The 27387-nt window shown below is 44.8% G+C and overlaps 1 protein-coding gene across 6 annotated transcripts in view; it reads right to left on the bottom strand.

The window, feature by feature from the left end:
* DLGAP4 (DLG associated protein 4) overlaps nucleotides 1–27387 on the bottom strand; it is a 190430-nt gene that overhangs the window by 12858 nt on the left and 150185 nt on the right. For 2 of the 6 annotated variants that reach the window (XM_058287031.1, XM_058287032.1), the window contains 3 exons: nucleotides 22436–22797; nucleotides 20095–20174; nucleotides 18785–19197 (listed from right to left, as the gene is read on the bottom strand). In XM_058287031.1, coding sequence (XP_058143014.1) covers nucleotides 18785–19197; nucleotides 20095–20174; nucleotides 22436–22797 — 855 coding nt within the window. Of the gene's footprint in view, nucleotides 1–18784; nucleotides 19198–19750; nucleotides 19840–20094; nucleotides 20175–22435; nucleotides 22798–27387 lie in introns of all 6 variants that reach the window. The other 4 variants (XM_058287029.2, XM_004467062.3, XM_058287030.1 and 1 more) reach the window with 3 other exon arrangements.

Genomic DNA, 27387 nt, shown 5'->3' with positions numbered 1-27387 from the left:
AGACAGGACGCTCTACCATATTGATCCAGTCTGTGTTGCAACAAACTCCAACCAGGCATTGAAAGAGGGCTGTCAAAGCGTGCCATCTGCTGGCAGACCAAGGAGGTGATTGTGAGAAAATAAAAAATGAGAGGCTTTCCCTAGCTTTTATAGTCTTCCTTCCCAAGGCCCTAGGAAGCAGGTCTGCAACCAATTACTGGGTCCAGAGCCCAGTTTTGAGCAACTAGCAGGGACAACCCTAACATCCAGGTTGAGCCAAGAATCAAAAAGCAATGGTGGGAAGTGGATGTGGCTCAACAGATAGAGCGTCCACCTACCATATAGGAGGTCTAAGGGTTTGATACCCAGGGCCTCCTAGCTTGTGTGGTGAGCTGGCCCATGTGCAGTGCTGCTATGCATAATGAATGCTGGCCCATGCACGGATGCCCCTGTGTAAGGGTGCCCCTGTACAAGTAGAGCTGCCCCGTGCGAATCCACAGCCCGCCCAGGAGTGGTGCCACACACACGGTGATGCAGCAAGATGACACAACGAAAAGAGACACAGATCCCCAGTGCCACCTGATGAGAATACAAGTGGACACAGAAGAACACACAATGAATGGACAGAGAGAGCAGACAATGGGGGGTGGGGGTGGGAGAAATAAATAAATCTTAAAAAAAAAAACCAATGGTAACACAGCCTACTGCCACTAAATTCCTACAAAAGAGAAAGAAATTGAGCATCTGAGTAAACGTCATCCTAATCAGATGCCTAGACATCAGCAAAAAATTACAAGCCATACTAGGAAAGGTGAGATAAAAAGCACCTTAGAGGCATATAACAGCTGATTTGAAATGATAGAAGTGATACTGAACAAAGAACAGCTGAAATTGAAGAGAGAAAGGAATGGAAAAAATTGAGCAGGGGCTCAGAGAGTTGAATGACAATGTGAAATGCAACAACATATGCGTCATGGAGTTCCAGAAGGAGAAGAGAAGGAGAAGGGGAAGAAAGAGTATTTGAGGAAATAATAGCTGAAAATTTCCCAACTCTTACAAAAGAAATGAACTTAAATGTCCAAGAAGTGCACCTTAACCCAATCAGAATAAATCTGAAGAGACCTACGCCACGACACATACTACTCAGAATATCAAATGTCAAAGATAAAGAGAAAATTGTGAGAGCAGCAAGGGAGAAGCAAATCATCATATACAAGGATGTCCAGTAAGGTTCAGTACAGATTTCTCATCAAAACGATGAAGGCGAGAAGGCAGAGATACGATACAATTAGGATACTGAAAGAGAAAAACTGCCACTCAAGAAATTCTTTATTCAGCAAAATTGTCCTTCAAATATGAGGATGAATATAAAATATTCACAAACAAACAGAAACTAAGAGAGTTTGTAAAAAAGAATCCACCTTTGCAGGAAATATTAAAGGAAGCCTTAGAACCTGAAAGAAAAAGACAGGAAAAAGAGGCCTGGAGGAGAGGATAGTACAAAGAATAGCAGAAAGGATAACCAAAAGCTTAAAAAGACAAAAACATGATATGACAGATCAAAACCAAAGAATAAAATGGTGGAAGTAAATGATGCATTTACAGTAATATCATTGAATGTGAATGAATTAAACTCCCCAATCAAAAGATACACGCTGGCGGCAGACTTGGCCCAATGGATAGGGCGTCTGTCTACCACATGGGAGGTCTGAGGTTCAAACTCCGGGCCTCCTTGATCCGTGTGGAGCTGGCCCACGCGCAGTGCTGATGCGCGCAAGGAGTGCCGTGCCACGCAAGGGTGTCCCTCGCGTAGGGGAGCCCCATGCGCAAGGAGTGCACCCCGTAAGGAGAGTCGCCCAGCGCGAAAGAAAGTGCAGCCTGCCCAAGAATGGTGCCGCCCACACGGAGAGCTGACACAGCAAGATGACGCAACAAAAAGAGACACAGATTCCCGTGCTGCTGACAACAACAGAAGCAGACAAAGAAGACACAGCAAATAGACACAGAGAACAGGCAACCGGGGGCGGGGGGGGGGGGGGGGGGGGGGATAAATAAATAAGTCTTTAAAAAGAAAAAAAAAGATACAGGCTGACAGAATAGATAAAAAAACATGAGCCATCCATATGCTGCTTCCAAGAAACTCACCTTAGACCCAGGGGTACAAACTGGCTGAAAGTGAAAAAGGTCAGAAAAAGATACTCCACACAAATAGTAACCAAAAAAGAGCAAGGGTAGCTATGCTAATATAAGACAAAACAGACTTTAAATGCAAACAAGTTTTAAGAGATATAGAAGGTCAATATATATTAATAAAAGAGATAATCCACCAGGAAGATATAATAGTCATAAATATCTATGCACTTAACCAGGGTGCCCCAAAATACATGAGACAAATTCTGGCATAACTGAAGGGAGAAAAAGACATCTCTACAATAATCACTGGAGACCTTCAACATCCCACTCACATCATTAGATAGAACAACTAGACAGAAGATCAACAAGGAAACAGAGCACTTGAACAATATGATAAATTAATTAGACCTAACAGACATATACAGAACACTGCATCCAAACTCAGCGGCTTATACATTCTTCTCAAGTGTCCACGTATCTTTCTCCAGGATAGACAACATGTTAGGGCACAATGCAGCTCTCAAAAATATAAAAAGCCTGAAATTATACAAAATATCTTCTCAGATCATAATGGAATGAAACTGGAAATCAATAATTGACAAGAAAAAACTAAATTTGTGAATGTGTGGAGACTAAACAACACACTCCTAAATAATCAGTGGGTCAAAGAAGAAATTGCAAGTGAAATCAGTAAATATATTGAGACAAATGAAATTGAGAATACAACTTATTAAAACTTATGGGATACAGTGAAGGCTGTGTTGAGAGGGAAATTTATAGTCCTAAATACCTATATATAAAAAGAAGAACTTAACTCAAAGATTTAATTGAACAACTAGAAAAACTAGAAAAAGAAGAGCAAACCAAACCCCTAGCTAGATTAACAAAGAATATAAGAGAGAAGATGCAAATAAATACAACCAGAAATGAAAGAGGGGAAGTTACAACTGATCCCACAGAAATAAAAAGAATCAAGAGGATATTATGAGAAATTGTATGCCAACAAACTAGACAACTTAGATGAAATGGAAAAATTCCTAGAAATGCACAACCTACACTGACACTACAAGAAATAAAAGAACTTAACAAACCAATCACATTTAAAGAGATTGAATCTCTCATCAAAAATCTCTCACCAAAGAAAAGTCCAGGACTAGATGGCTTCACAGGTGAATTCTACCGAGTATTTAAAACAGAATTAACATCAGTCCTGCTTAAACTCTTCCAAAAAATTGAAGAGGAGGGAAAATTACCTAACACATTTTATGAAGCCTACATTGTCCTAATACCAAAGCCAGATAGAGACACTACAAGAGGGAAGTGGATGTGGCTCAACTGATAGAGCGTCTGCCTACCATATGGAAGGCCCAGGGTTTGATACCAGGGCCTCATGGCCCGTGTGGTGAGCTGGCCCATATGCAGTGCTGCTGTGCGCAAGGAGTGCCGTGCCACGCAGGGGTGTCCCCCGCATAGGGGAGTCCCACACACAAGGAGCGCACCCCGCAAGGAGAGCCACCTTGTGTGAAAAAAGTGCAGCCTGCCCAGGAGTGGTGCCTCACACACGGAGAGCTGATGCAGCAAGATAATGCAACAAAAGAGACACAGATTCCTGGTGCTGCCTGACAAGAATGCCAGTGGACACAGAAGAACACACAGTGAATGGACAGAGAGAGTAGACAATAGGGCGGAAGGGGAGAGAAATAAATAAATAAATCTTTAAAAAAAAAGACACTACAAGAAAAAAGAATTACAGACCAATTTCTCTAATGAACATAGATATAAAAATTCTCAACAAAATACTTGCAAATCCAATCCAATAGCATATCAAAAGACTTATACATCATGACCAAGTGGGATTTATTCCTGGTATGCAAAGCTGGTTCAACATAAGAAAAACCAATCAACATAATACACCACATTAACAAACTGGAGGAAAAAAAACCCACATGATCATCTCAAATGACACAGAAAGGGCATTCAACAAAATCCAGCATCCTTTTTTGATAAAAACACCTCAAAAGATGGGAATAGAAGGACAATTCCTCAATATGATAAAAGGCAAATATGAAAAATCCACAAACAACATCACACTCAATGGGGAAAGGTTGAATGCTTTCCCTCTAAGATTGGGAACAAGACAAGGATGCCCACTGTCAATTGTTACTCAGTATTGTACTAGAAGTTCTAGCTAGGGCACTTAGACAAGAAAAAAAAAATCAAAGGCATTCAAACAGGAAAAGAGGAAGTAAAACTCTTAGTATTTGTAGATGACATGATCCTGTATTTAGGAAATTCTGACAAAGCTATTTGAGCTTTGTGTTCAGCAAAGTGGCAGGATACAAGATCAACACACAGAAATCAGTAATGTTTTTTCACACTAGTACTGAACAATCTGAAGAGGAAATCAGAGGAAAATTCCATTTTCAATAGCAACTAAAAGACTCAAATATCTAGGAATTAATTTAACCAAGAAAGTATCGGACCTATATGTAGAAAAACATAAAACAATGCTAAAAGAAATTTAAAAGACTAAACAAATAGAAAGATATTCCATGTTCATGGATTGGAAGACTATGGTGAATATGTCAATGCTACCCAAACTGATTTATAGATTCAATACAATACCAATCAAAATTCCAACAGCCTACTTTACAGAAGTAGAAAAGGCAATTACCAAATTCACTTGGAAGGGAAAGTGCACCCGAATAGCCAAAGACATTCCAAATAAGAAGAGTGATATGGGAGGAATTCCACTGCCTGACCTTGAAACATATTACAAAGCTACAGTTGTCAAAACAGCATGGTATTGGCATAAAGATAGACACATCGATCAGTGGAATAGAATTGAGAATCCAGAAATAAACTCTCACCTATTATGGTCAACTGGTTTTTAACAAACCTACCATGCTAATGGGACAAAAAAAAGTCTCTCTCTCTTTTTTTAAAGATTTGTTTTATTTATTTACTACCCCCCCCCAATTGTTTGTGCTCGCTGTCTTCACTCTGTGTCCATTTGTTGTGAGCTCTCTGTGTCTGCTCTTCTTCTCTTTAGGAGGTATTGGGAACCAAACCCAGGACCTCCCACGTGGGAGAGAGGCTTGAGCCACCTCTGCTCCCTGCTTTGTTTCTCATTGTGTTTCCTCTTTGTGTCTCCTTATTGCGTCATTCTTGTTGCATCAGCTTGCCATGCCAGCCTGTCAGGTCAGCTCACTGTCTTGCTCATCTTTTCTAGGAGACACTGGGAACTGAACTCAGGACCTCCCATGTAGTAGGTGGGCACCTAAATGCTTGAGTCACATCTGTTTCCTGAAACAGTCTCTTCAACAAATGGTACTCGGAGAAATGGATATCAACTACCAAAAGAATTAAAGAGGATCCCAATCTCACTCCCTATACAAGAAGCAACTCAAAATGGATCAAAGACCTAAATATAAAAGTCAGGACCATAAAACTACTAGAAGAAAATGTAGGGAAACATCTTCAAGACCTTGTGGTAGGTGGCAGTTACTAGGACCTTACATCTAAAGCATGTGCAACAACAACAAAAAAATAGATAAATGGGACCTCCTCAAAATTAAACATTTTTGTACCTCAGTGGACTTTGTCAAAAGGGCAAAAAGGCAGCCAACTCATTGGGAAAAATATATTTGGAAATCACATGTTCAGTAAGGTTTTAATCCATGCGGTACAGCAGTGCTCCAAAATGTATTCACCAAATGCAATGAATGTGCCACACTGACGAAAGAGGTTGTTGATGTGGGAGGAGTGAGGGTTGGGTGGGGTGTGGGGTATATGGCAACTTCGTATATTTTTTAATGTAACATTATTTGTGATCTATCTTTAAAAAAAAAAAGACAATTAAAAATAATTTAAAAAATGCAAAAAGAAAAAAAAGGTTTAATATTCAGGATATATAAAAAGATGTTACAACTCAACAATAAAGAGACAAACGACCCAATTAAAAAATGGGCAAAAGACTTGACTAGACATTTGTCCCAAGAAGAAATACAATTGGCAAAAAAACAAAAACAGAAACATGAAAAAATACTCAACATCACTAATGGTTAGGGAAATGCAAATCAAAACAATAATGAGATATCATTTCACACTTATCAGAATGACATCCATCCATCCATCCATCCATCCATCCATCCATCCATCCATCTATCCATCTATCTATCTATCTATCTATCTATCTATCTATCTATCTATCTATCTATCTATCTATCTATCTATGATGCTGTGCATGCCCTGCTTGAAGAACAGAGAACTACAAGTGTTGGAGAGGATGTAGAGAGATAGGAACACCTACTCACTGTTGGTGGGAATGCAGAATGGTACAGCCACGGTGGAGGACTGTTTGGCAGTTCCTAAAGAAGTTGAATATAGATTTGCCATGTGATTGGCAGTACCACTACTGGGTATATACCCAGAAGAACTGAGAGCAGTGACACAAATAGACACCTGCACACCAATGTTCACAGCAGTGTTATTCACAAATGCCAAAGGTTGGAAACAACCCAAGAGTCCATCATCTGATAAATGGATAAACCAACTGTGGTGTATTCATATGATGGATTATTATGCAGCTTTAAGAAGAAATGAAGTTGTAAAACATATGACAACATGGAAGAACCTGGGAGATATTATGTTGAGTGAAGCAAGCCAGACACAAAAGGATAAATACTATATGGTTACATTACTATGAACCAAATATATTGTGTAACATATTGCATGATTTAAAAAAAAAAATGTATCCAGTACATTTAATTGAGAAATGTATGTTTTTATTTAACTGTTTAAAAAAAATCAGTTGGAAAAAAGTTTTTATATGAAAGGGTAAGGAACCCTGAATAGCTAAAGTCATCTTGAAAAAGAATGAAGTTAGAGGACTCACATTTTCTGATCTTAAAATTTATTACAAAATCACAGCAATCAAACCAGCATGGTACTGGCAGAAGGACAGACATATAGATCAATGGAATTAAACTCAGAGCTCAGAAATCAACCCTCATATTTATGGCAAACTGGTATTTGACAAAGGGGAAAGGACCACCCAATTGGGAAAGAATAGTCTCTTCAACAAATGGTGCTGGGAAAACTCGATCTCCATTTGAGGAAAAAAAAAAAAAAAAAGGAGGACCCCTACCTCACATCTTATACAAAAATCAACTAAAAATGGACCAAAGACTTAAATATAAGAGCTAGAACTATCAAACTCATAGAAGAAAACATAGGGAAGCATCTTCAGACCTTGTATTTATTAGGCAATGCTTTTTCAGACTTTATACCCAAAGCACAAGAAACACAAGAAAAAATAAATGGGAACTTAACAAAATTTAAAAAGATGAGATAAAAGTACCTGGACAGAACTTTTTTGGACTAATGCTTCTATAATTTGCTATGTTGCCTTCTGTCTGTTATTTTAGTTTTTGAATTTGAAATAAAGTTTGAAAAAAATAAAAAAACTTTTGTGTCTCAAAGGATTTCATCATGAAAGTAAAATGACCACCTATACAATGGGAGAGAATATATGGAAACCACATATCCTATAAAGACTTCATATCCAGAATACTTAAAAGAAATCCTTCAACCTAATAACAAAAGACACACACCCAATTTAAAAAATGGGCAAAAGACTTTACATCTCCCCAAAGAAGATATACAAATGGCCAGAATGCACATGACAAGATGCTCAACCTCATTAGCCATCAGGGACATGCAGGTCAAAATCATAATGAGATACCACTTAATACCCATCAGAGGGAAGCGGACTTGGCCCAGTGGTTAGAGCGTCTGTCTACCACATGGGAGGTCCACGGTTCAAACCCTGGCCTCCTTGACCCGTGTGGAGCTGGCCCACGCACAGTGCTGATGTGCGCAAGGAGTGCGCCCCATAAGGAGAGCTGCCCAGCGCGAAAGAAAGTGCAGCCCGCCCAAGAATGGCACTGCACACAGAGAGCTGACACAACAAGATGATGCAACAAAAAGAAACACAGATTCCCGTGCTACTGACGACAACAGAAGTGGACAAAGAAGATGCAGCAAATAGACACAGAGAACAGACAACTGGGGTGGGGGGTGGGGTAGGGGAGAGAAATAAATAAATTAAATAAATCTTTAAAAAAAATACCCATCAGAATGGCTACTATTAATAAAACAGAAAATAACAAGTGTTGGAGAGGATAAGGGGAAACAGGAACACTCATTCATTGCTGGATATAGTGTAAAATGCTATAGCCACTGTGGAAGACAGTTTAACATTCCTCAGAAAGCTGAGTGTAGAACTACATATGACCCAGCAATCCTACTACTAGGTATATCCCCCCAAAAGAACTGAAAACTGGGACTTAAAGCAGATATTTGCACAAAGAGGTTCATGCTACTAATGACTTCTGATTCCGGCCATGACAAACCAGTTAGCATCAGACAAATTGAACCTTCCTGCCTACCAAGAACTGAGAAAAGAAAATACCAAAAAAAATGTTTTTAATTAAAAAAAACCAAAACTCTTCCAAGACATTAAATAATTACCAAAGCAACAAGAATTTGCTTTGAGATCCCAGTAAGAAAGGAAATAATATTCAGTTGAGTCTGATATTCTTCACTGCTTCTACTCCAAGGAATCTGCCAATTTTTAAGTAGCCCATAACCCAAGGCTTCTGTCCTCAAACTTCCAATGCCTCCTCCCACTTTCTCACTGAGAGGTGATGACTCTGCTTCCACTTGCTAAATCTCTCCTCAAACACCACCTCCTTTTGTCACTACGGGGAATTACATGTTCTTCATTTGGGCACTACTTCAGTTCCTTCTTACCTACTCAAGGGTATCTCTCTAACAGTTATCCTCTTGCTTCCTCATGATGAATGTCCTTCTCCTTTGTTGGGACTGAATCATGTACCCCCAAAAAGACATGTTCAAAACTTAATCCACATTCCTACTGGTATAAACCCATTTGTAAACAGGACCTTTGAAGACAGTACTAGTGAAGGTGGGGACTTATTTGTGAATAGAATCTTCCAAGACCCTATTTAGATGAAGCCAAATTGAATCAGAGTGGGCCTTAACCTGCATGACCTGGAAGCCCTATAAAAAGAGGAAATTTGTATGCAGTCAAAAGCCAGTAGTCAGAATAAAACAAAGGAGAGAGATCACCCTGTGACAGAGGACTGGCACTATCAGAATGCTACCAACTCTGGGAGAAAGCATGGCCTTGCTGACATCTTGATTTTGGACTTCTAGACTCAAAACCATGCGACAATAAATTCTTGTTGCTTAAAGCAACCCATTGTGTGGTATTTGTCACAGTAGCTCTGGCAAACTAAGATACCCTTCTCTACAATGTCATTTTCAACAATATATAAACATACTTATAATATTACTCAGTTTAAAAAAAGAACCCTTTGTCATCCCATGGCTCTCCCTTTCTCTGTTCCCCTTTACAGAAAAATTCAATAGAATTTCCTCTCTTCTGCTATAGAGCTAGAACAGTGTCCACAAGGCTGGTAGTCTGTAAATATTCATTAAACAAATGAAGGTCAGGATCAAGAGGATATCTGCTATCACCCTACTCTTCCACACTGTCCTGAAGGTCCTTCCCATGCAGTTAGACAAGGTAGGCATGAGACACAGTAGAATGAGAAAGGAGATACAAACTTGCCACTATTAGCAGACAATGTAGTCATTTATGATGAAATTCCAAGAGAACTGAGAGTTAAACAAGGTTGCTAGGCACAAGATGATTGCACAAGATGAAATATTTTTATATACTAGCAACAGCTAATTTAAAAATGCAAATATAAAAAATGATCCATTTACTATAGAAACAAAACCTTCAAAGTACAAAGAAATAAACCTAATAAAAATATGTAAGGCCTTCATAGAGAAATTAATCAAACCTGAACAGCAGGATATAAAAGGAGTTCTGAATAAATGAAAAGATAAGATTTTATTCATGGCTGAGAAGACTCAATATTTGAAAGGTATAAAATCTTCCTAAATTAATCCATAAATTCACCCTAGTTCAACATCCCAGCAAAATATTTCTGAGGAACTTGGTAAACTAATTCTAAAATTAATGTTGGAAAAACGAAGATGTAAGAAAACTTTTTTCTTTCTGGCCAAAACGAAAACAAAAAATAAGGAAGGGGGTTTTACCTTATCAGATATCAAGGCTTATTACAAAGCTCTGTTAATTAAAAGTTGTATTAACACAGAAACGGACAAAAAAGCAAGAGCCCAGAAACACACCCTGCATATGTGGGGATTTGACAGACGTTATGACTGACCAGCATCACTCATTAGTGGGGAAAGAAAACTTTCTATGTGAAAAAAACAAACTGGGATCCTAGAATGTGAAAATATAATCTGCAGATGGATCAAATGTCTAACCATATGCAAAACTAAAAAAAAACCATAAAATTGAAAGCAGGAAAAAAATATGCCCTTGAAACACAGAAGGCATTTTTAAGAATCAAAGGCACCAAAACATTTAGGAAAAAGTTAAGTATGAAAATCAAGATTAAAGGTTATAGTGATAAAGGATCATAACTTTTAAAAGACAAGCAGTAATGTGGGAGAAAATATTGGTCATGGATATAATAGACATAGCATAAATATCCATGCATTTAAAGAAATACAAATCAAACCCTGACAATCCAAGAGAAAAACGGATAGAGGATATAAGTATTCATAGGAGAAAAAGTCCAAAAGACCCATAAACAAAAGAAAATACAGTTTCTCTAGTAACCAAGTAAATACAAAATAAGTCAGCCAGATATAATTTTCCACTCATAAAATCATTTAAAGTCTGACAAGATCAATGCCAGGGAGGCTCTGAAGGAATTGGCAATTTTCAAGCACTGCTAATATAAGGCTAAACTAGTATAACCTCTTTGGAGAGCAACTAGGCAGAACTGATTAAAATGTGAAATGTGTGTTCCCTCCCACCCAGCAATTCCATCCAAGATAAGTGTCCTAGGAAAGTGGTCTTATATGTTGTGCCCAGGCACACAAGCACCAGGGATAATCTGAGTGTTGATAAAATACTGAAAACATCCACTATCAGGACTATGGACAAAGACCACGTAGTGACTGAACACCCTATGGAAAGTAACAGAAATGAACTAGGTCTTTATATATTAAACTAGATCAAACACCAAGTGTTCTTTTTAACTGCTTAGTAATAGTGGATGTAACTGGTTGTTTACTGTAGCTGACTGTATTTTCCAAAGTTGACCCCAGCAACATCTCTAGAACCTTGACACTCTCCCGCCATGAAGTGAGCTCTAATTCTCCCCTCTCTGAATCGGGGTGGGCTCGTGACTTGCTTGTGACCAGTCATATTCAGCAGAAGAGATGCTACTTGACTTCCAAGGCTGGGTCTTAAAGGTGATGCAGCGTTGTAAGCCAAAGCACTCACACTTGGAGCCATGAGCCACCATGAAAGAAGTCCGATTACCACAAGGCTGCCATGCTGCTTCCAAGAAAGTGAGGCCACGAGGAGAAGACAGGTATAGGCACTATGGTCAGCAGCCTAGGTCTTTGAGCCAGCTTAGTCCAGGCACCAGACACATGAGAGAATGAACCTGCAGATAATTCCATCCTTCAGATGTCCCAACTGAGGCCCCAGACATCGTGGCGAAAAAGATCTCTTGCCACGCGCTTTCTGAATTCCAAATCCATGATCATTAGAAAATGGTGGTTGCTTTATGTCACTAGGTTTGGGATAATTTGTTACATGGCAGCAAAGGTAACTTGAACATTTACTGTGGCAGTGAGGGGCCTGTCTTATTATGTATAATAGAGTGAAAAACCCTTGTACATGCCTTGACACAAGACAGTTCTGTGAGGGAGATACTAAAAAGGTGACCGGCGTTCAAACCACCCTGTGGTTAAAGTGGAGGAGGCCACAATACCTGTTTCTAATAATATTAATAATGGCATTAACGGTGATGATTGTAATAAGTGCTGCCATCTCTTGGGTCCTTGCCAAGGGCTTTATGTTCCTTACTTCATGTAAGAACATCCCTGTGGGGTCTGTACTGCTCTCCTTAATTTACAAGTGAGGAAATGGAGACCGGAGGGGTGTGAAAGGACTCACCTAAGGTCTCTCAAGCTTCCTTTCTTGCCTTAGTGGGAGAAATGGGATGATGGAACCCCCTTCTCAGACTGCCAGCTCCATGTCTACCCCTCTTCACCTCCAATCCCTGAGCACTGAGGCAGAAGGCTTGGATTCCTTTTCTTTACTGTCAGTTCCTTGCCTGGACTGTATCTGTCCAGAAGGCAGAATGACAGCAGCTGCTGCAGGCACAGGGCCAAGCACCCCACATTCAAGGGTCTCTAATCCCCCCACCACAGGCTGAGGGGTAAGGGTCATTATTCCTACTGAACAGATGAGGAGAGGTGGGCTCGGAAAGGTAAACCCAGGAAGCAGATGTGGCTCAACAGATAAAGTGCCCGCCTACCATATAGAAGGTCCAAGGATTTGATACCCAGGGCCTCCTGGCTCGTGTGGTGAGCTGGCCCACACACAGTACTGCTGTGCACAAGGAGTGCCAGCCCATTCAGGGATGGCCCCACATAAGGGTGCCCCCTGTGCAAGGAGTGGCCCCTGTGCAAGGAGAGCCACCCCGCACAAAACCACAGTCCACCCAGGAGTGATGCTACACACACAGAGAGCTGACGCAACAAAGAGAGACACAGATCTCCAGTGCTGCCTGATGAGAATACAAACAGACACAGAAGAACATACAGTGAATAGGCACAGGCAATGGGGTAGGGGGGTAGGGGGTGGGGTAGGGATAAATAAATAAATAAATCTTAAAAAAAAAAAAAAAAAGAAAGGTAAATCTGTGTGCCTGAGGTCACACAGCTGCTGAGTGGCAGGGTCAGAGCTACTTCACTCCATGTGGCTGTCTCCTCTTTTTAACAGCTTTTTGGGTTGCAGGGACTAAGAAAATGACAAATGCCAAGGTCTGGCTCACTGTAAACTCTCCAGTGTTTAAGACTCCCTCTGTTTCTCCACACAGTCTGGATCAGTCCTGATCAATCCCCAGGTCACAGGAGTTTCCATTAGGTCCAAACCTTCATTTTATCCCTACCTCCCCTCAGTGGCAAGAATGACAGTTGCATAAATTTACCTCTGCCGTCTTGCTTTTCCAAGAGCACCTCCTTACCCAACCAAGCTTGCCCCTCTTCTTATCATCCTCTCCCACGTTTCTGGCCTCTCCATCCACTTATGGCCTGAACCAGGGAAGGTGGAGTTATCCACCTGTGCCCCACTATCTGTCAGACACCTAATTCATTCAGAATGTTCAGAAACATTTCTTGTGTCCATCCATGTTTTCCTCCTCCATTGTCCCATGGACCTCTACTTCCAGTGCATTTTTCACACTGCAGTCAGGGTGATCTTTCTAAAAGGAAAATCTAAACCATGTCATTAATGCTTCGATCACTCACCAACTCTCCCCTGCCTACAGGGTAATGGCCCAGTACCCTGACCTGGTCTTTGAGGCCTTCCACAGTCAGCTTCCTGCTTTTGTGACCCACCATCTTTCTCTTTCCATCCCTTTCTTTTCAGCTGCAGTTTCTGGAATATGTTACACCCTTTCATGCTCTGTGTCTTTGTACATGCTGCTATCTCCACCTGGAATGACCTCTCTCTCCCCCCTACACACAGATATCCTCCAATGCCAAGCTCAAATGGAAACTTCTTTGTGAAGCTTTTCACAGGTTTAAGTAGAGTGATCTTAGAACTTGTGGCCCCAACTCGGGCACTGAACAGATGGCTATCTACAATTAGATCAGAGAACACTGCTATGTCCACAAAGAGGTATGGTCCTAAGAGATGAATGTCTCAAAAGCAAAAGAACATTGTCAAGTTTAAAGGTCTTTATATTTAGACAAGTAGATAATGCAAAATCCACTCAAGAGAGGCCACCAACCACCTGGGTGGGCACTGCTGATATGTAAGCAGTTACAATATATCTTAGATCTAAGGACATTAGCTATATGACTACATCCACCTTTTTAAAAAAATTTCTTATTTTTAAAAAAAGATATTTAGGTTACATAAATGTTACATAAAAAAAGGGGGATTCCCAGATGCCTTGCTCCCTACACCACCCATATTTGCCCATATTAACAACATCCTTCATTCGTGTGGTACATTCACTGCAATTTTCTTTACATTATAGTCATTGATATAAGACTGTGAAAAAGGGTTCCACCCAGAGGTGGGTCTCGAAGGCAGGGGATGGGATCTGTCATCATGTTAAAGGGCAAACCCTCCCCCCCAAAACTCTATGGGAGGGTAATACTAATCTTGTTTGACAGAACCTAACTTCCTTAGCAGACAAGCATCTTCTCACTCCAAGAAGAATTAAAGAATGTAAGAGAATCAAACCCACTGCATCACCATTTTGGCAGTAGGTATCTGTGCACCCCCAGCCCAGTCTTACTACTCTCTTGATCTCTGCTATCTAGTATGGCAGCCACTAGACACACAGGAGTAACGAACACTTGAAATGTGGCTTCTTTGGCTTGAGATGTGCTGTGAAGACTTAGTGTGAAAAGGAATGTAAAATATCTCACTAATAATTTTTTAATATTAATACATGTTGAAATACCATATTTAGGATATATTGGGTTAATTAAATTATTAAAATGAATTTCACTTTCTTTTACTTTTTAAGTGTGGCTCCCAGAATATTTAAATTCACACAGGCGACTAACATTATATTTCTAGATGCTCTCACCTTGGGCTTCTAGGAAGTGTAGAGGGCACCGGTGACACCATGAGATTTAAAGTTCCCTTCCTCTGCCCTGTTCCGAGAATGCTAAAGATGCTGAAGGATTCCAGAAAAAAGATACGTTTAAAAGTCTTCCCTCAAGGAAAGGACTAGGTATATCACCAAGGCATCCTAAAGAGGAATTCTCTGTGTTCCTAGAACATCCTGAAAGGGGAACTTAGATAAAATTCAGGATGTCCTTAAACTTGGATGGGAAACAACTTTAGTTTAACCTTGGCAGTATCTACGACTTTGTCACCGACAGAAATTGCAGATGGTTTCTCACATCACATTACAGTTACCACATCATTAACCATCATGGAAATGCAAATCAAAACCTGGAGCTACCACTTCATACCAAATAAAATGACTATAATCAAAAGACAGATGATGGGCGGCGGACTTGGCCCAGTGGTTAGGGCATCCATCTACCACACGGGAAGTCCGCGGTTCAAACCCCGGGCCTCCTTGACCTGTGTGTAGCTGGCCCATGCACAGTGCTGATGCGCGCAAGGAGTACCCTGCCACATGGGGCCACGTAGGGGAGCCCCATGTGCAAGGAGTGCGCCCCGTAAGGAGAGCCGCTCAGCACGAAAGAAAGTGCAGCCTGCCCAGGAATGGGGCTGCACACATGGAGAGCTGGCACAACAAAAAGAAACACAGATTCCTGTGCGGACAAAGATGATGCAGCAAACAGACACAGAGAACAGACAACTGGGGTGGGGGGGGGGGGAAGAGGAGAGAAATAAATAAATAAATCTTAAAAAAAAAAAAAAAAAGACAGATCATAACAAGCATTGGGAGAATGTGGAGCAACTGGACCCTTCATACACTGCTGGTGGGAATATAAATGGTACAGCTGCTTTGGAAAATGGTTTTGCAGTTCCTTAAAAAGTTAAACATAGAGTTACTGTATGACCCAACAATTCTCAAGAATGTTCCACAAAGGTTCATAGCAATATTACTCATAATAGCTAAAAAGTAGAAACCACCCAAATGGCCATCAAGTGATAAAGGCATAAAATATGTCCAGAAGAGGCAAATTCATAGAGACAGAATTAGTGGTTGCCTGGAACTGAGGGGTAGGGAGGAATGGGGAGTGACTGCTAATGGGGACAGGTAAGTACAGGGTTTCTTTTGGGGTGTTTAAATGTTGTGGAATTAAAAAACGACAACTAAAACAAACAAAAAAAACCAACTCAGGGAAGCCAATGTGGTACCAGCTTCCCACTACAAGGTCCTGGGTTCAGAAACTAGACGCTATACTTTAAAAAAAAAAAAATACGGAATTAAATAGTGGTGATGGTTGTACAACCTTGTTAATATACTAAAATTCATATTGGGAAAGCGGATGTGGCTTAAGTGATTGGGCTTCCGTCTACCACAATGGGAGGTTCAGGGTTCGATTCCTGGGACCTCCTGGTGAAGGCAAGCTGGCCTGCACGGTGATCTGGCCTGACAGAGAGCTGGTGCAGCAAGATGACACAACAAAGAGAGACACAGAGGAGAGACAATAAAAGATGCAGCAGACCAGGGAGCTGAGGTGGTGCAAGAGATTGTGTACCTCTCTCTCACTCTGGAAGATCCCAGGATTGGTTCCCAGCGCTGACTGAAGAGAAGACAAGCAGCTACAGAAGAATGCATAGCAAATGGACACAGAGAGCAGACAATAAGGGAGGGTGGTAGGGAGAAATAAATAAATCAATCTTAAAAAGAAAAACATTAAGAGGGTATATTGTTATGTGAATTATATATCAATAAAGCTGTTATGGGGGTAAGGGGGGAGAAAATGTCCCAGAAAGTACAACAAGACAGACATAAGAAGAAAAGCCGTGGGTCTAAGGATCAATCCAGCAGGTTCAGATAGGAATTCCAGGATGAGAGAAATGGGGCAAATGAAAACGAGAAAAAAAATGTTTTTAAAAATTTAATATAAGATTATTCCTAAGAAGCAAAAGACTTGTGCTTCCAGATGGAAATGACCTACTAACTACGGGTACAATAAATGAAAAAAAGACCCATTTCCACAGGACATCATGAGAAATTTCACAAGAGAGTTACACTGAAGACCCTAAATGTTTCAAGGGATTTTAAAAAAAATTTACAAAGGATTGAGACTCAGAATGGCATCAAGCTTTTTACCAGAAGTAATGGAAGTCAAACTGTGTGAGGTCTGAATAAAGACATGTAAAGTTTCAAAAAGTTTCTCTTAGGCATTGTTTCCTAGGAAGCTAATTGAAGATAAGTCCCCAACAAAATGAGGTACTAAACCCAAGAAAGCAGAAGGCAGCATAGCCATCACGGGAAAGCGGCCAAGGGCAGTCCCAGGTGACAAAAGGGGAAGTCTTGGGACAGCAAGTAAGTAGCAGGCCCGGAAAGCAACCCAGCTAGAACAGATCAGAGGAAAGAGGATATGATATCATGGGATTATCTGGAATGTCTGCATATTTGGAAAATTATATTGATGAGGGTTAGCAGATTTGGTGGAACATATGGAAAAAATGGGTAATCATTCATTCTAGGAAAAACAACATATATAAAAAAAGAAAATGAGATAATATACTATTGGTTATGCAGTGAACAATATTCGTGTGTATAAACAGAAATACTGGATGCTATTTAACTAAAATCTGCAATGGAATATAGGGTGGGTGGGCAGGGGAGTTAGGGGTGGCATAACAGAGCCAGGTAATTGTGCTCAGTTGTTTGGTCAGGCAAGCACTGGGCTAACTGTAATACAAGGACAATTATAGGCTTTAGTCATCTGTGAGTTTACTTCATAGACGGCTGATTACATCTACATCGACCAGGGAAACTGCCGTCAATAATGAGTGATGCTTTATCCAATCAGTTGAATGCCTTAAAAGGAGAAGTGATTTCAGCATTCAGAGAGAATTTCCCAGCTCACAGTCAACATCTCCTAGAAACTCATCGAAGATCTTCATTGGACTTTCATTGGAGGCCCTGGTTTGTAGCCTCCCTGGACTTGTGCATTCCCACGGTCACATGAAAGAATCTTATAAATCTCATACTATTTACAGATATCTCCTATTGACTCTATTTCCCGAAAGAACCCTGACTAATACAGATGTTATCACTCTGAAGCCCCACACTCTGTGGAAGAAATGCTCACTGGGAACCAAAGCTTTGGCTGAACCAGGTCAGTACAGGGTGTAGCTCCTGGGGGACCAGTCTGGACCCTTCCAGGGTCCTGTCTCCAAGGCCCCCTGCCCCTAACTCTTCCCTTTTATTTGCATCTAAGTTTCCCTACATATTTCTAGCCCTTTCTTATGCTAATTTCCCAGGGGAATTTTTGAAAACAGGTATGGTATAGATAAGCGGGAAAGTAGTTAACACCTGTCTTGACCATTTAGAGTTCCCGACACCCTACTGAGGCTCACAGATCCCTGGTGCTGGCACAGAGTGTACCCAATAGGAAACTGCTGAAGGCATAATTATGGTGCCATTTCACTCAGTGCCATTCACTGTGTGGGCCCTTTACATGCACTGCCATATTCAATCCTCACACTTCCATATGTGATTAGAGTGGTATTACCCTCATTTTAAAGATGAGAAAACTGGCTCAGACTTACTTGACAAACATCACTACATTAGCAAGGGAAGACCTGAGGGTTCAAACCTGGGTGGCTGATCCCAAAGCCCATACTACAACCACCAGTAGCCATTCCCATAAATACTTCCTGGAAAAAAGTTTGGTTAGATAGATGGGTGGATGAAAGAAAAGAATGAAAGTAAGAGGTAAGCTTACAAGTGACCCAAAAGGACGACCGGAGACCCTCCCCATTCAGAGGCTGATCTGCAGGCAGCTGGAGAACTGGCTCTGTGCAGCCTCCTCCCCTGACCATCCACACAGTACCCACCTTCTTCAGAGAGGTTGTTCTCCTTGGTCTCCTTGTCCATCTGGCAACACCAGCCTTCCAGCCGCTCCGTCTCGGCCTGAAGTAGTTTCAAGAACCAGTAACCATCTCGACGGCAGGCCCCTGGCTGTGCTGGTTCTGCGGGGGAGCTGGAGGTGGTCTCGAGCCAGGGGTCGGGTGGGGGCAGCGAGGAAGCCTCTAGGGCAGGGTCGCTGTTGTCTCCATAGGAGAGGTTGCGCTTGATCTGGGCAATCTTGGGGGCTTGCCGGGGGCCAGCATCAATGCTGATGGAGTTGGGGTGGGGGGTACAGTCTGGGAGGCTCCTCTCAGATGACTTGCAGCTGGAGTCGTTGGCATCCTGGGTATCTGAGTCGGTGTCCCGTCGGGAGGACATGCTGTGGGAGGGGGCGCTGCTGCTGTGGGTGAGGTTGGAATGGGGTGGGGACAGGAAGGGGTGAGAATCACCAAGAGGACCAAGGACGAGAGGCCACCCCAACCTGGACACACGGGAGACAGAGAAACGGATGCATCATCTGCTCACCATGCGCCTGAAGCGGGCCCCACAGCCCCCATATCTCATTCTCGGCTCAGCCCTTGCCCCGTCCCACCCGTGCCCACACACACACGCACGCACACACACACACACATACAGACAAGGTCATAAGGTTGCCTGTTTACTGCAGTGGGGCCAGCAAGACCACCGACATCAGGGTACCTGGGGCCACACCTCAGCCCAGCCTTGGCCCCCACAGGTTGATTAATCTCACAGAGCAAGTGCTCCTTTGACCACCCGCCCACCTGCCCATCCTTCCATGCCTGGGCCACCGCCCGCACCCCAAACCCAGCTTGGTTATTAGAAGTCCAGCAAGGAAAAGTGGGTTAGGGAGAGCAGGAGGAGAAGACACAGGAGAGGTGAGAGCAGGAGGGAGAGGAGGGGGGAGAAGCAGCCACCACCTCTGTGCGACTTACCGCCAGTCGTCCTCTACCTGAACCCCGATGGACTGGAATTTGGTAGCGGGACTGGGCTCCTCTTTTGGCACTGGCTGAATGCAGTCAACCTTATTGAAGGACAACGACAGCAACGGCACGGAGACAAAGACAAAAATAAAAAACAAACACCACACTTGCTGCTGAAATTCACAGTAGTGGGATGATGCAAACAGACGTGTGGACAGACAGATACAAGGCATGCGGACACTGCATATAGGCCCGAGGCTGGGCCAGTGTAAGCCGGGCACTGCTCATTCGCGCAGAGGCGGGCGGGCAGGTGGGTGGGAGGTGAGGTGAGGGTGGAGATGACTGGCTTTCCCTACTCTGAGGAGGGCGCCATCACATCCAGCGCTTGGGGTCCGTTGTCCTCCAAGAGGTGGGAACCGTTCCTTCTAGTCCTCTCCTTCACACGCATCAGAGAGAAGAGAAAAAAAAGGACAACGAAAGAGAAAGAAAACACACACACACACACAAAGCCACAGCCGTTATCTGGTGTAGTTGAAGCTGGGGGCTGTTTTGAGGCAAAGCTCACTTCCCAACCCTGTAGTGGAAGCCTGGAGAGCAGGCTGGAGGTGCCTGGACTAAGGGGAAACCTTGGACAGCAGTTCTGGATTGGAAAACTGCCGACAGTAGCTGGCGAGGTCCTTGGACATTATGGAATGCCATCCCTGGTTCCCGGGACTTGACCACCTTGGCCAAGTTCACTGTCAGCACTGAGTGGGCCTGGGGAGCAGCAGGAAGGTCCAGGGCCATGGCTGAGCCCCAAGCTAGTACTCTTTCTTTGAACTCCTGCGAAGTAGGAAAAAGCAGTGCAGCAGTGATCCAAGGGCGTGCCTTTTTTTTCTGAGACAAAGGTGCCTGGTGAGGTAGTAGCTTGACCAGCCCTCACATCACAGCTAACGAACAAAAACACTCATACTTGACCTAGGGCTTGGGGCGCCAGGGGTGCGGTGAGGGTTGTCAGGGTAGCTTCGGAAAGTGGGGAGGCCAGTCTCTTGGCTTCATGGGCAGAAGCAGGGACCAGGGAGGCTTTCTGGGCAGTGGGGCCAAGCCCCAAGCTCTTCCTTGCCACAAGGCTGCAGCCGCCTCTGCCCCGCTTAGTGAATGCAGCATTACCTTACCTCCAAGCAGCTGCAATGAGAGCTGGGGCTAGGGCTGGGGGTGAAAATCCAGGGAGAGGGAAGCCCAGGATGGGCCCAAAAGCTAAAAGTTCCTTATCCCATAGAGATTTTTCTAGGGACTTCAACTCATTGGGTGAAAGGAATCAAGGGTGACCCCCTCTCTCAGGCTTTCTGGGATGATACAAGCATTTGGTTTGGCCAAGGAGAGAGTGGGGCTCCCAAAACAAAGTGGTGGTCAGGACCAAGGGGCAGAAATTGAGCCTCTCTGGGATCCTAAGTATCCCATTTGCTAAGTATCCCATCTGGGATCCTAGGTATCCCGAACAGATGGGCGAGTCTCCTGCCCACTCTCTTCTTGCAGGTGTGGGGAAACTGAAGTCCAGAGCCAGCTCTTGGGGGGAATATAAGCTGGCCCACAAGCCTCCTCTGCCAGCCCTCCCTCACAAAGTTCCCATCAGTGCTCCTTTGTGTCCCACGTGCCCTCCCCTGTGTTCCAGGGCCATGCCATCAACTTGGCCATGTCCATGGTGGGTGGCTGGGGGAATGGAGCACCCTGCCAGTCCTCAGCCACATGCACACCACCTTGTCCCCTCTGACTGACCCCTGGGTCTAGCAACTCCCCCTCGAGCCCTCGCCCGCTCTAGCTGCTCCCCTCTCACTCCCTGAGCATGCTCTAATTTAGTCCAGTCAGGGCAAACTCCAGAAGGGCTGGAGGCTGCTCTCACTAGGAATTTAGAGCAACTATGGAAAACCACAAGGCAGCTACAAAAGGCAGATTATTTATGTTAAAGCACGCAGGAGGCGAGTGAAGCCATGGAGGGGAAGCTGGCACCCTGCTGACTGCCATGGCAATGGAGGTGCAGTAAGTGTGGCTTCCAGGAGGGTCTGCTGGCTTTGGCCACTAGGTCCTGGGGAAGCTGTCTGCCTGGACCCTTTCCCACGGAGGGAGCCTTCGGGACTGGCATCACGCTTCTCAGTTTGGCATGGGCCTGGTGTTTCGAGTCACCTACCTGTCCCCAAGGCCCAAGAGGGCTCTGGGCAAAGTTCACCTCGAGCAACCCCCATGGCTCATGGGCCCTGGGTTCTGGGCCCTTGGCCCATCGACGTCTATGCTCCACGCTGCTCCCGCCGCCAAGCGGGGCTGTGGCCTCCGTGCCCGAGCTGACCTTGGATTAGACAATTGTTAGGCCAGTCCCGCCTCCTGCAGGTTGGTTGGCAGGGCAAAGGGTTGAGTGGCTGGACAGACAGTGGACAGGCAAACAGTGGACAGGAGATGGCTGGCTGAGTGTAACTACATTCATGGGGACAACCCAACTGGGGGAGCAGGAACAAGTGCCCATGGCTGCAGACTCTGCAGCATGCGTGGGTGAACGCAAGGAAGGTGTGGCTATGGGTGGAATTTGGTTTAGCCACTTGGGGCTGACCTTCCAAAACAGACAAACCATCTTTGCCCAGGAGACCTAGTGGGCCCCCGCCAGATGTAATTACACACAGGCAGGTACATGGAGTAGACAGAGGACACAGAGGCAAAAGGGGCCCCTACTTGTATTCCTATCGATGACAGTTTCCTTTTGGGGATGGCTTCGGGGAGGGACTCGGAGCTGGTCAGCGTCCCTTGGTCACTCTTCAAAGCTGCATGTTTTGGGGGTGGCTCGGGGGCCTCGGAGGCTGGGGTAACTCCACCCCGCGTCACGCTGGGTGGTCGGGTACTGCTGTCCAAGCTGTCTGACGAATTGCTCAGGCCCGACTGACTCGTCACCTCACTTTTGTGGTCCTGGCTGTCCAGGTAGGTGTCCTGGGCAGACTCGGTACTGCTTTGGACTGTGACTGAGATGAATGGCTTTGACGTGGTGCGTGGAGGGACCGGTGGCGGGGTCTTCTTATATGCCACTAGACATGATGAACCTGCAGATGGGCGAGAGGAAGGCAAGGGAAAAGGTGAAGCCCTCCTCCAAACTCCTTCCAAGTTTGAGGCCCTGCCTGACCTGACCTGAGCTCTGGCTTCAGTCCTTCCCTCAGGGAGGATTTCTGGAGTAGGAGAATGGGGTTAGATCCAGCAATGACGAAGACAGACAGAGGCCCTGCTCACCTCATGCAAGACCAAGTCTAGTGGGGGATGCCAGCATTAACCACAGACCCCTTCCACTTCATGCACACATCTGAGGCAGGGGCTAGGTGGCAAAGGGGATGATGCTACAAGGCTGTGACACACCTGACCTGGTCTGAAGGCCGAGGGAAGCAGTTCCTGAGGTGGCAGTGACAAGGGTAGAAAGACAGCTAAGGCCTGGTGAACCCTGCTTTTCTCAGGCTCACTGAGGGACCTACTGTTTCTCCTCTCTGACTCTGTGCCCTCTCCTTTCAATGCCCTCTCCCTGTCTGGTCAAAGACCAACATATCTTTCAGGATCCAGCTAACCACCCTCTAAGCTTCCCCTTCCGCCACTTCTCCCCATCCCTGTGTGGAACCCTGGCTAGAAGCAGTCTGCATCCCTGAAGACTCCACCTAGCCTGGTCCAACTCCCTCTTTTCCACCAAGCTTTAGGAACTAGGACCTGCCATAGGTGGGAATTCAAGGTCACTTCTGAACCTCATTCCTAGCCCAACTTAGGGCTGGCCCAGGGCAGAAGCACAAAGCATTTAAGGCCCACCACAGCTTGCTTCTCAAATGTTGAACTTTTTGCTTGAAACCAAAGGTGCTTTTCAAACAGCAGTAACTACCTGCTGTGAGGGGGTGTGTCGGATCCAGTGGCCTTTCTCAGCACCTGAACCCTAAGTGCTTTCTCCTACTGCGGACTTAAGCTCCTCCCCTGGGCCTGGCCCAGGCTGGGAACGGGAGCCAGAAAAGTGACTTCAGGCCCTGCCTGCAAAGGGCTTCCAATCAGCTAGAGGTGAAGTAGATGACCCAAGAGAAGCCCATAAAACAAGGCCCAGTGCTACCCGGACCACGGGCAAGAGAGAGCAAAGTCCACAATGAGAATCATTACACACGCCTATCAGAATGGCTAAAATTAAAAACAGTGTCATCACCAAACACTGATGAGGATGTAGAGAAGCTAGATCACTCATACACTACTGGTGGGAATGAAAAATGGTATGGCCACTCTGGAAAACAATTTGGCAGTTTCTTATAAATTTAAACATGCAATTACCATATGACCCAGCTATTGCACCTTTGGACATTTATTCCAGAGAAATCGCAGATAACTTATGTTCACACCAAAATTCCTAATAGCCCCAAACTGGAAACAACCTATTGCCCTTCAATGATTGAATGGTTAAACAAATGGTGGTCCATTCATACCATGGACTACTACTCAGCAATGAAAAGGAATGAACTGCTGCTACATGAAACAACTTGGATGAATCTCAAAGGAATTATGCCGGGTTTAAAAAAGAGCAATCCCCAAAAGTTATATACTATATGATTCCTTTTATATAACATTCTGGAAACCATCCAAATTACAGAGATGGCACAGAGATTAGTAGCTGCCAGGGGTTAGGGTTGGGGGAGGTAGTGTAGGAAGGGGGTGATGGGAGGGAAGTGCATATGGTTATGAAAGGGCAAAAAGAGGGACCCTTGTGATGAAACAAGTTCTGCATCTTGATCGTGGTGATTACATGAACTTACACACATTATAAAACTGCACAGAACTAAATATACACACCATACACACATATACACCAATAAGTATAAATAAAACTAGGGAAAACTGGGTAAGATCAGGGGACTGTGTTGATGTGATACTGTATTAGAGTCTTGCAAAGTGCTACATGGAGGGAAACAGGGTGAAAGGTACATAAGATCCCTCTGTATTGTTGCTTACAACTGCATGTATATTATTATTTAAAAGTAAAATTAGGGGAGCAGATGTAGCTTAAGTGGTTGAGTGCCTACTTCCCATGTACAAGGTCCTGGGTTCAATCTCTGGTATCTCCTTAAAAAAAAAAAAGGGAAATTATACAGGAGTCCCCTATACTTTCAATGTAACTTTTCTGTTATCTAAACTTCTCCAAAAATAAAGTTTATATAAAAAAAATCTATCCATGTGTCGGTCCACCCAATAGACATCTCTGAAGGCAGGCCCTGAACTGGATTAAGGAAAGCTAGGAGCCAGCATCAGAGGAGACACAGCTGTGAAGTGAGTGGTTCAAAAGTAAACTGATGCCAGGGTGCTGGCAGCCACGTCTTGTGCTGACCTGGCCTGCAGGAGACCAGGGGCTCTGGGTAGTCAGGGAGGAACAGTCACTTCCTGCTCACTCTATTCAAAATTTCCCCGTCCTGCTCAAGTCTTGAGAAATCTTGGGGTCTCTCTCCCCAGAAAGACATACTCGAAACCTCTAACTCCCCAACCTAAGGAGGGCCGTGCTCAGGCAGAAGGGCAGCCACTGCTCTGGGCCAGGAGAAGCAGGGCTTTGGGGGAGGCAGGGCCTGGGTCCACAGGAGATGGAGGTGTCAGTGTGCTGCATCGAGCGAGAGCGGACAGTCTGGCCAGGGACGGTAGCTCCCGGTCACAGGCTGACACCCAAAGGCTGGGGCATTGATTGACTGCTCAGTATCTTTGGGGACCTTGGGAAGTGGGGATATCATTATTCCCACTTTATAGATGGGACCTGTGGGCTCAGAAAGGCTGGCTAATTTAGCTGGGGTTGCCAGGATATAAATGGCAGCCACATGTGCCTGAGTGCAGAGCCCCCATCCCCCCGACCCCGGCCACAGGACCGGGGCTCCAGGGATCTGGGACCTTCACTCTGTGAACCATTTGAGCCTCACATCTGTGCGGGATACTCTGCCCCATGCATCCTGCCGGGCCCTGCGATGGCTCTGCAGGGGCATGCTGAAGCTCTGACCTCGGGAGCAGGAAGGTCCTGGATGGAAGCCAGGTTCTGTACCCTCATCTGCTGGGGGGGGGGGGAGGGGGTTTAACTGGAAAATAGCACACCATATAGGGATAGCACGTGGCAAACTCCAAATATTTGCCCATTTATTCTCTCCCTCAAGAATTGGTGTGGAATCCCCATGGTTTGACTAAGGGAAAGATCCCAGCTCTGAATACTTTCTCCCCACTAACCTGAAATTCTACCATTTCAGAATCTTTTCTTTGGTTGTGAGAGTCCAGAAGCCAGGGGCCAACATGGGACCAGACAAGTCTGAGTCTGAACCTCAGTTTTGCTGTTTACCAGCTGTGTGGCTGTGAGTTTCTCCTTGTAAAAAGGGAGTGGTTACATAGGCTGCATCCCAGAAGCTGAGGCCCAGCCAGGCCTAGGGTTGCCGTGACTCCTGTTGGTCTCTGGTGACCAGAGGGAGCTGGGCCTGCAATAGGGCAAGCCAAACATCTAGCTCTCCCCAGCCACTGGCTGCATTTTCCCCAGGACTGGATGGTTAGAGCAGCCTGCTGAAACCAACAGCCATCAGCTCCCAGCAGACAGGACTTTAAATTAGAGATTTCAGGCATGGATTTATTTGGTCTAAACATCTGGCAAACAGAGCTTCTGTGGAATTTTCTGCCCTAGGGCAGAGGCCTGCTTCACTCTGTACAAAATGTTGGTTTTTTTTTAAAATTTATTTTTTATTTATTTCTCCCCCCAACCTCCCCCCCTCCCCCCGTTGTCTGCTCTCTGTGTCCATTTGCTGTGTGTTCTTCTGTGACTGCTTCTATCCTTATCAGCGGCACTGGGAATCTGTGTTTTTTTTTGCTGTGTCACCTTGCTGCGTCAGCTTTCCGTGTGTGCGGCACCATTCTTGGGCAGGCTGCACTTTCTTTCACGGTGGGCAACTCTCCTTACGGGGCACACTCCTTGCGTGCAGGGGACATCTGCGTGGCAGGGCACTCCTTGTGTGCATCAGTGCTGGGCGTGGGCCAGCCCCACACAGGTCATGGAGACCGGGGGTTTGAACTGCGGACCTCCCATGTGGTAGGCGGACACCCTATCCATTGGGCCAAGTCCACTTCCCTGTGCAAAATGTTTAAAGCAGGGAAAATCACTTTTTTTTTGAGGTACTGGGGAATGAACCTGTGACCTTGCGTGTGGGAAGCCAGCACTCAACCACTGAGCCACGTCATTTTTTCGTTTGTTTTGCTTGTTTTTTTAGGAGGCACTGGAAACCAAACCCAGGACCTCCCATGTGGGAAACAGGTGCTCAACTTCTTGAGCCACATCTGCTCTCAGGAAACTCCTTAAGCGGGCAGCATTTAGTATCGGGGAGCCAGAACTGGACTCCAAGCCTGGCTGATGCTGTGTGGCCTGAGGCAGATACTTGTCCCCTCTCAGTCTCCATGTCCTCACCTGCGGGAAGGGTTGACAGTGGCACTAGGAGCCAGTGTGTGCAGTGTTCACTGGGATCTGCCATGGAAGAGGAACCCCCTCTCTTCCCAGGAGACTCTGTCCACACCCAGGGCCTGGGGTCTGGTCAGAGGACTGACCCTTCATTCTCTCTCCCAGGCTGTCTAGGCCCAGAGCCCTGCTGAAGCACACACAGAGCTCCTGTGCCCTGGCT

This window comes from Dasypus novemcinctus, chromosome 24, assembly GCF_030445035.2.
Source record: "Dasypus novemcinctus isolate mDasNov1 chromosome 24, mDasNov1.1.hap2, whole genome shotgun sequence".
In the NCBI taxonomy this organism is placed as follows: Eukaryota; Metazoa; Chordata; class Mammalia; order Cingulata; family Dasypodidae; genus Dasypus; species Dasypus novemcinctus.
This window is presented reverse-complemented; position numbering and strand designations above follow the sequence as displayed.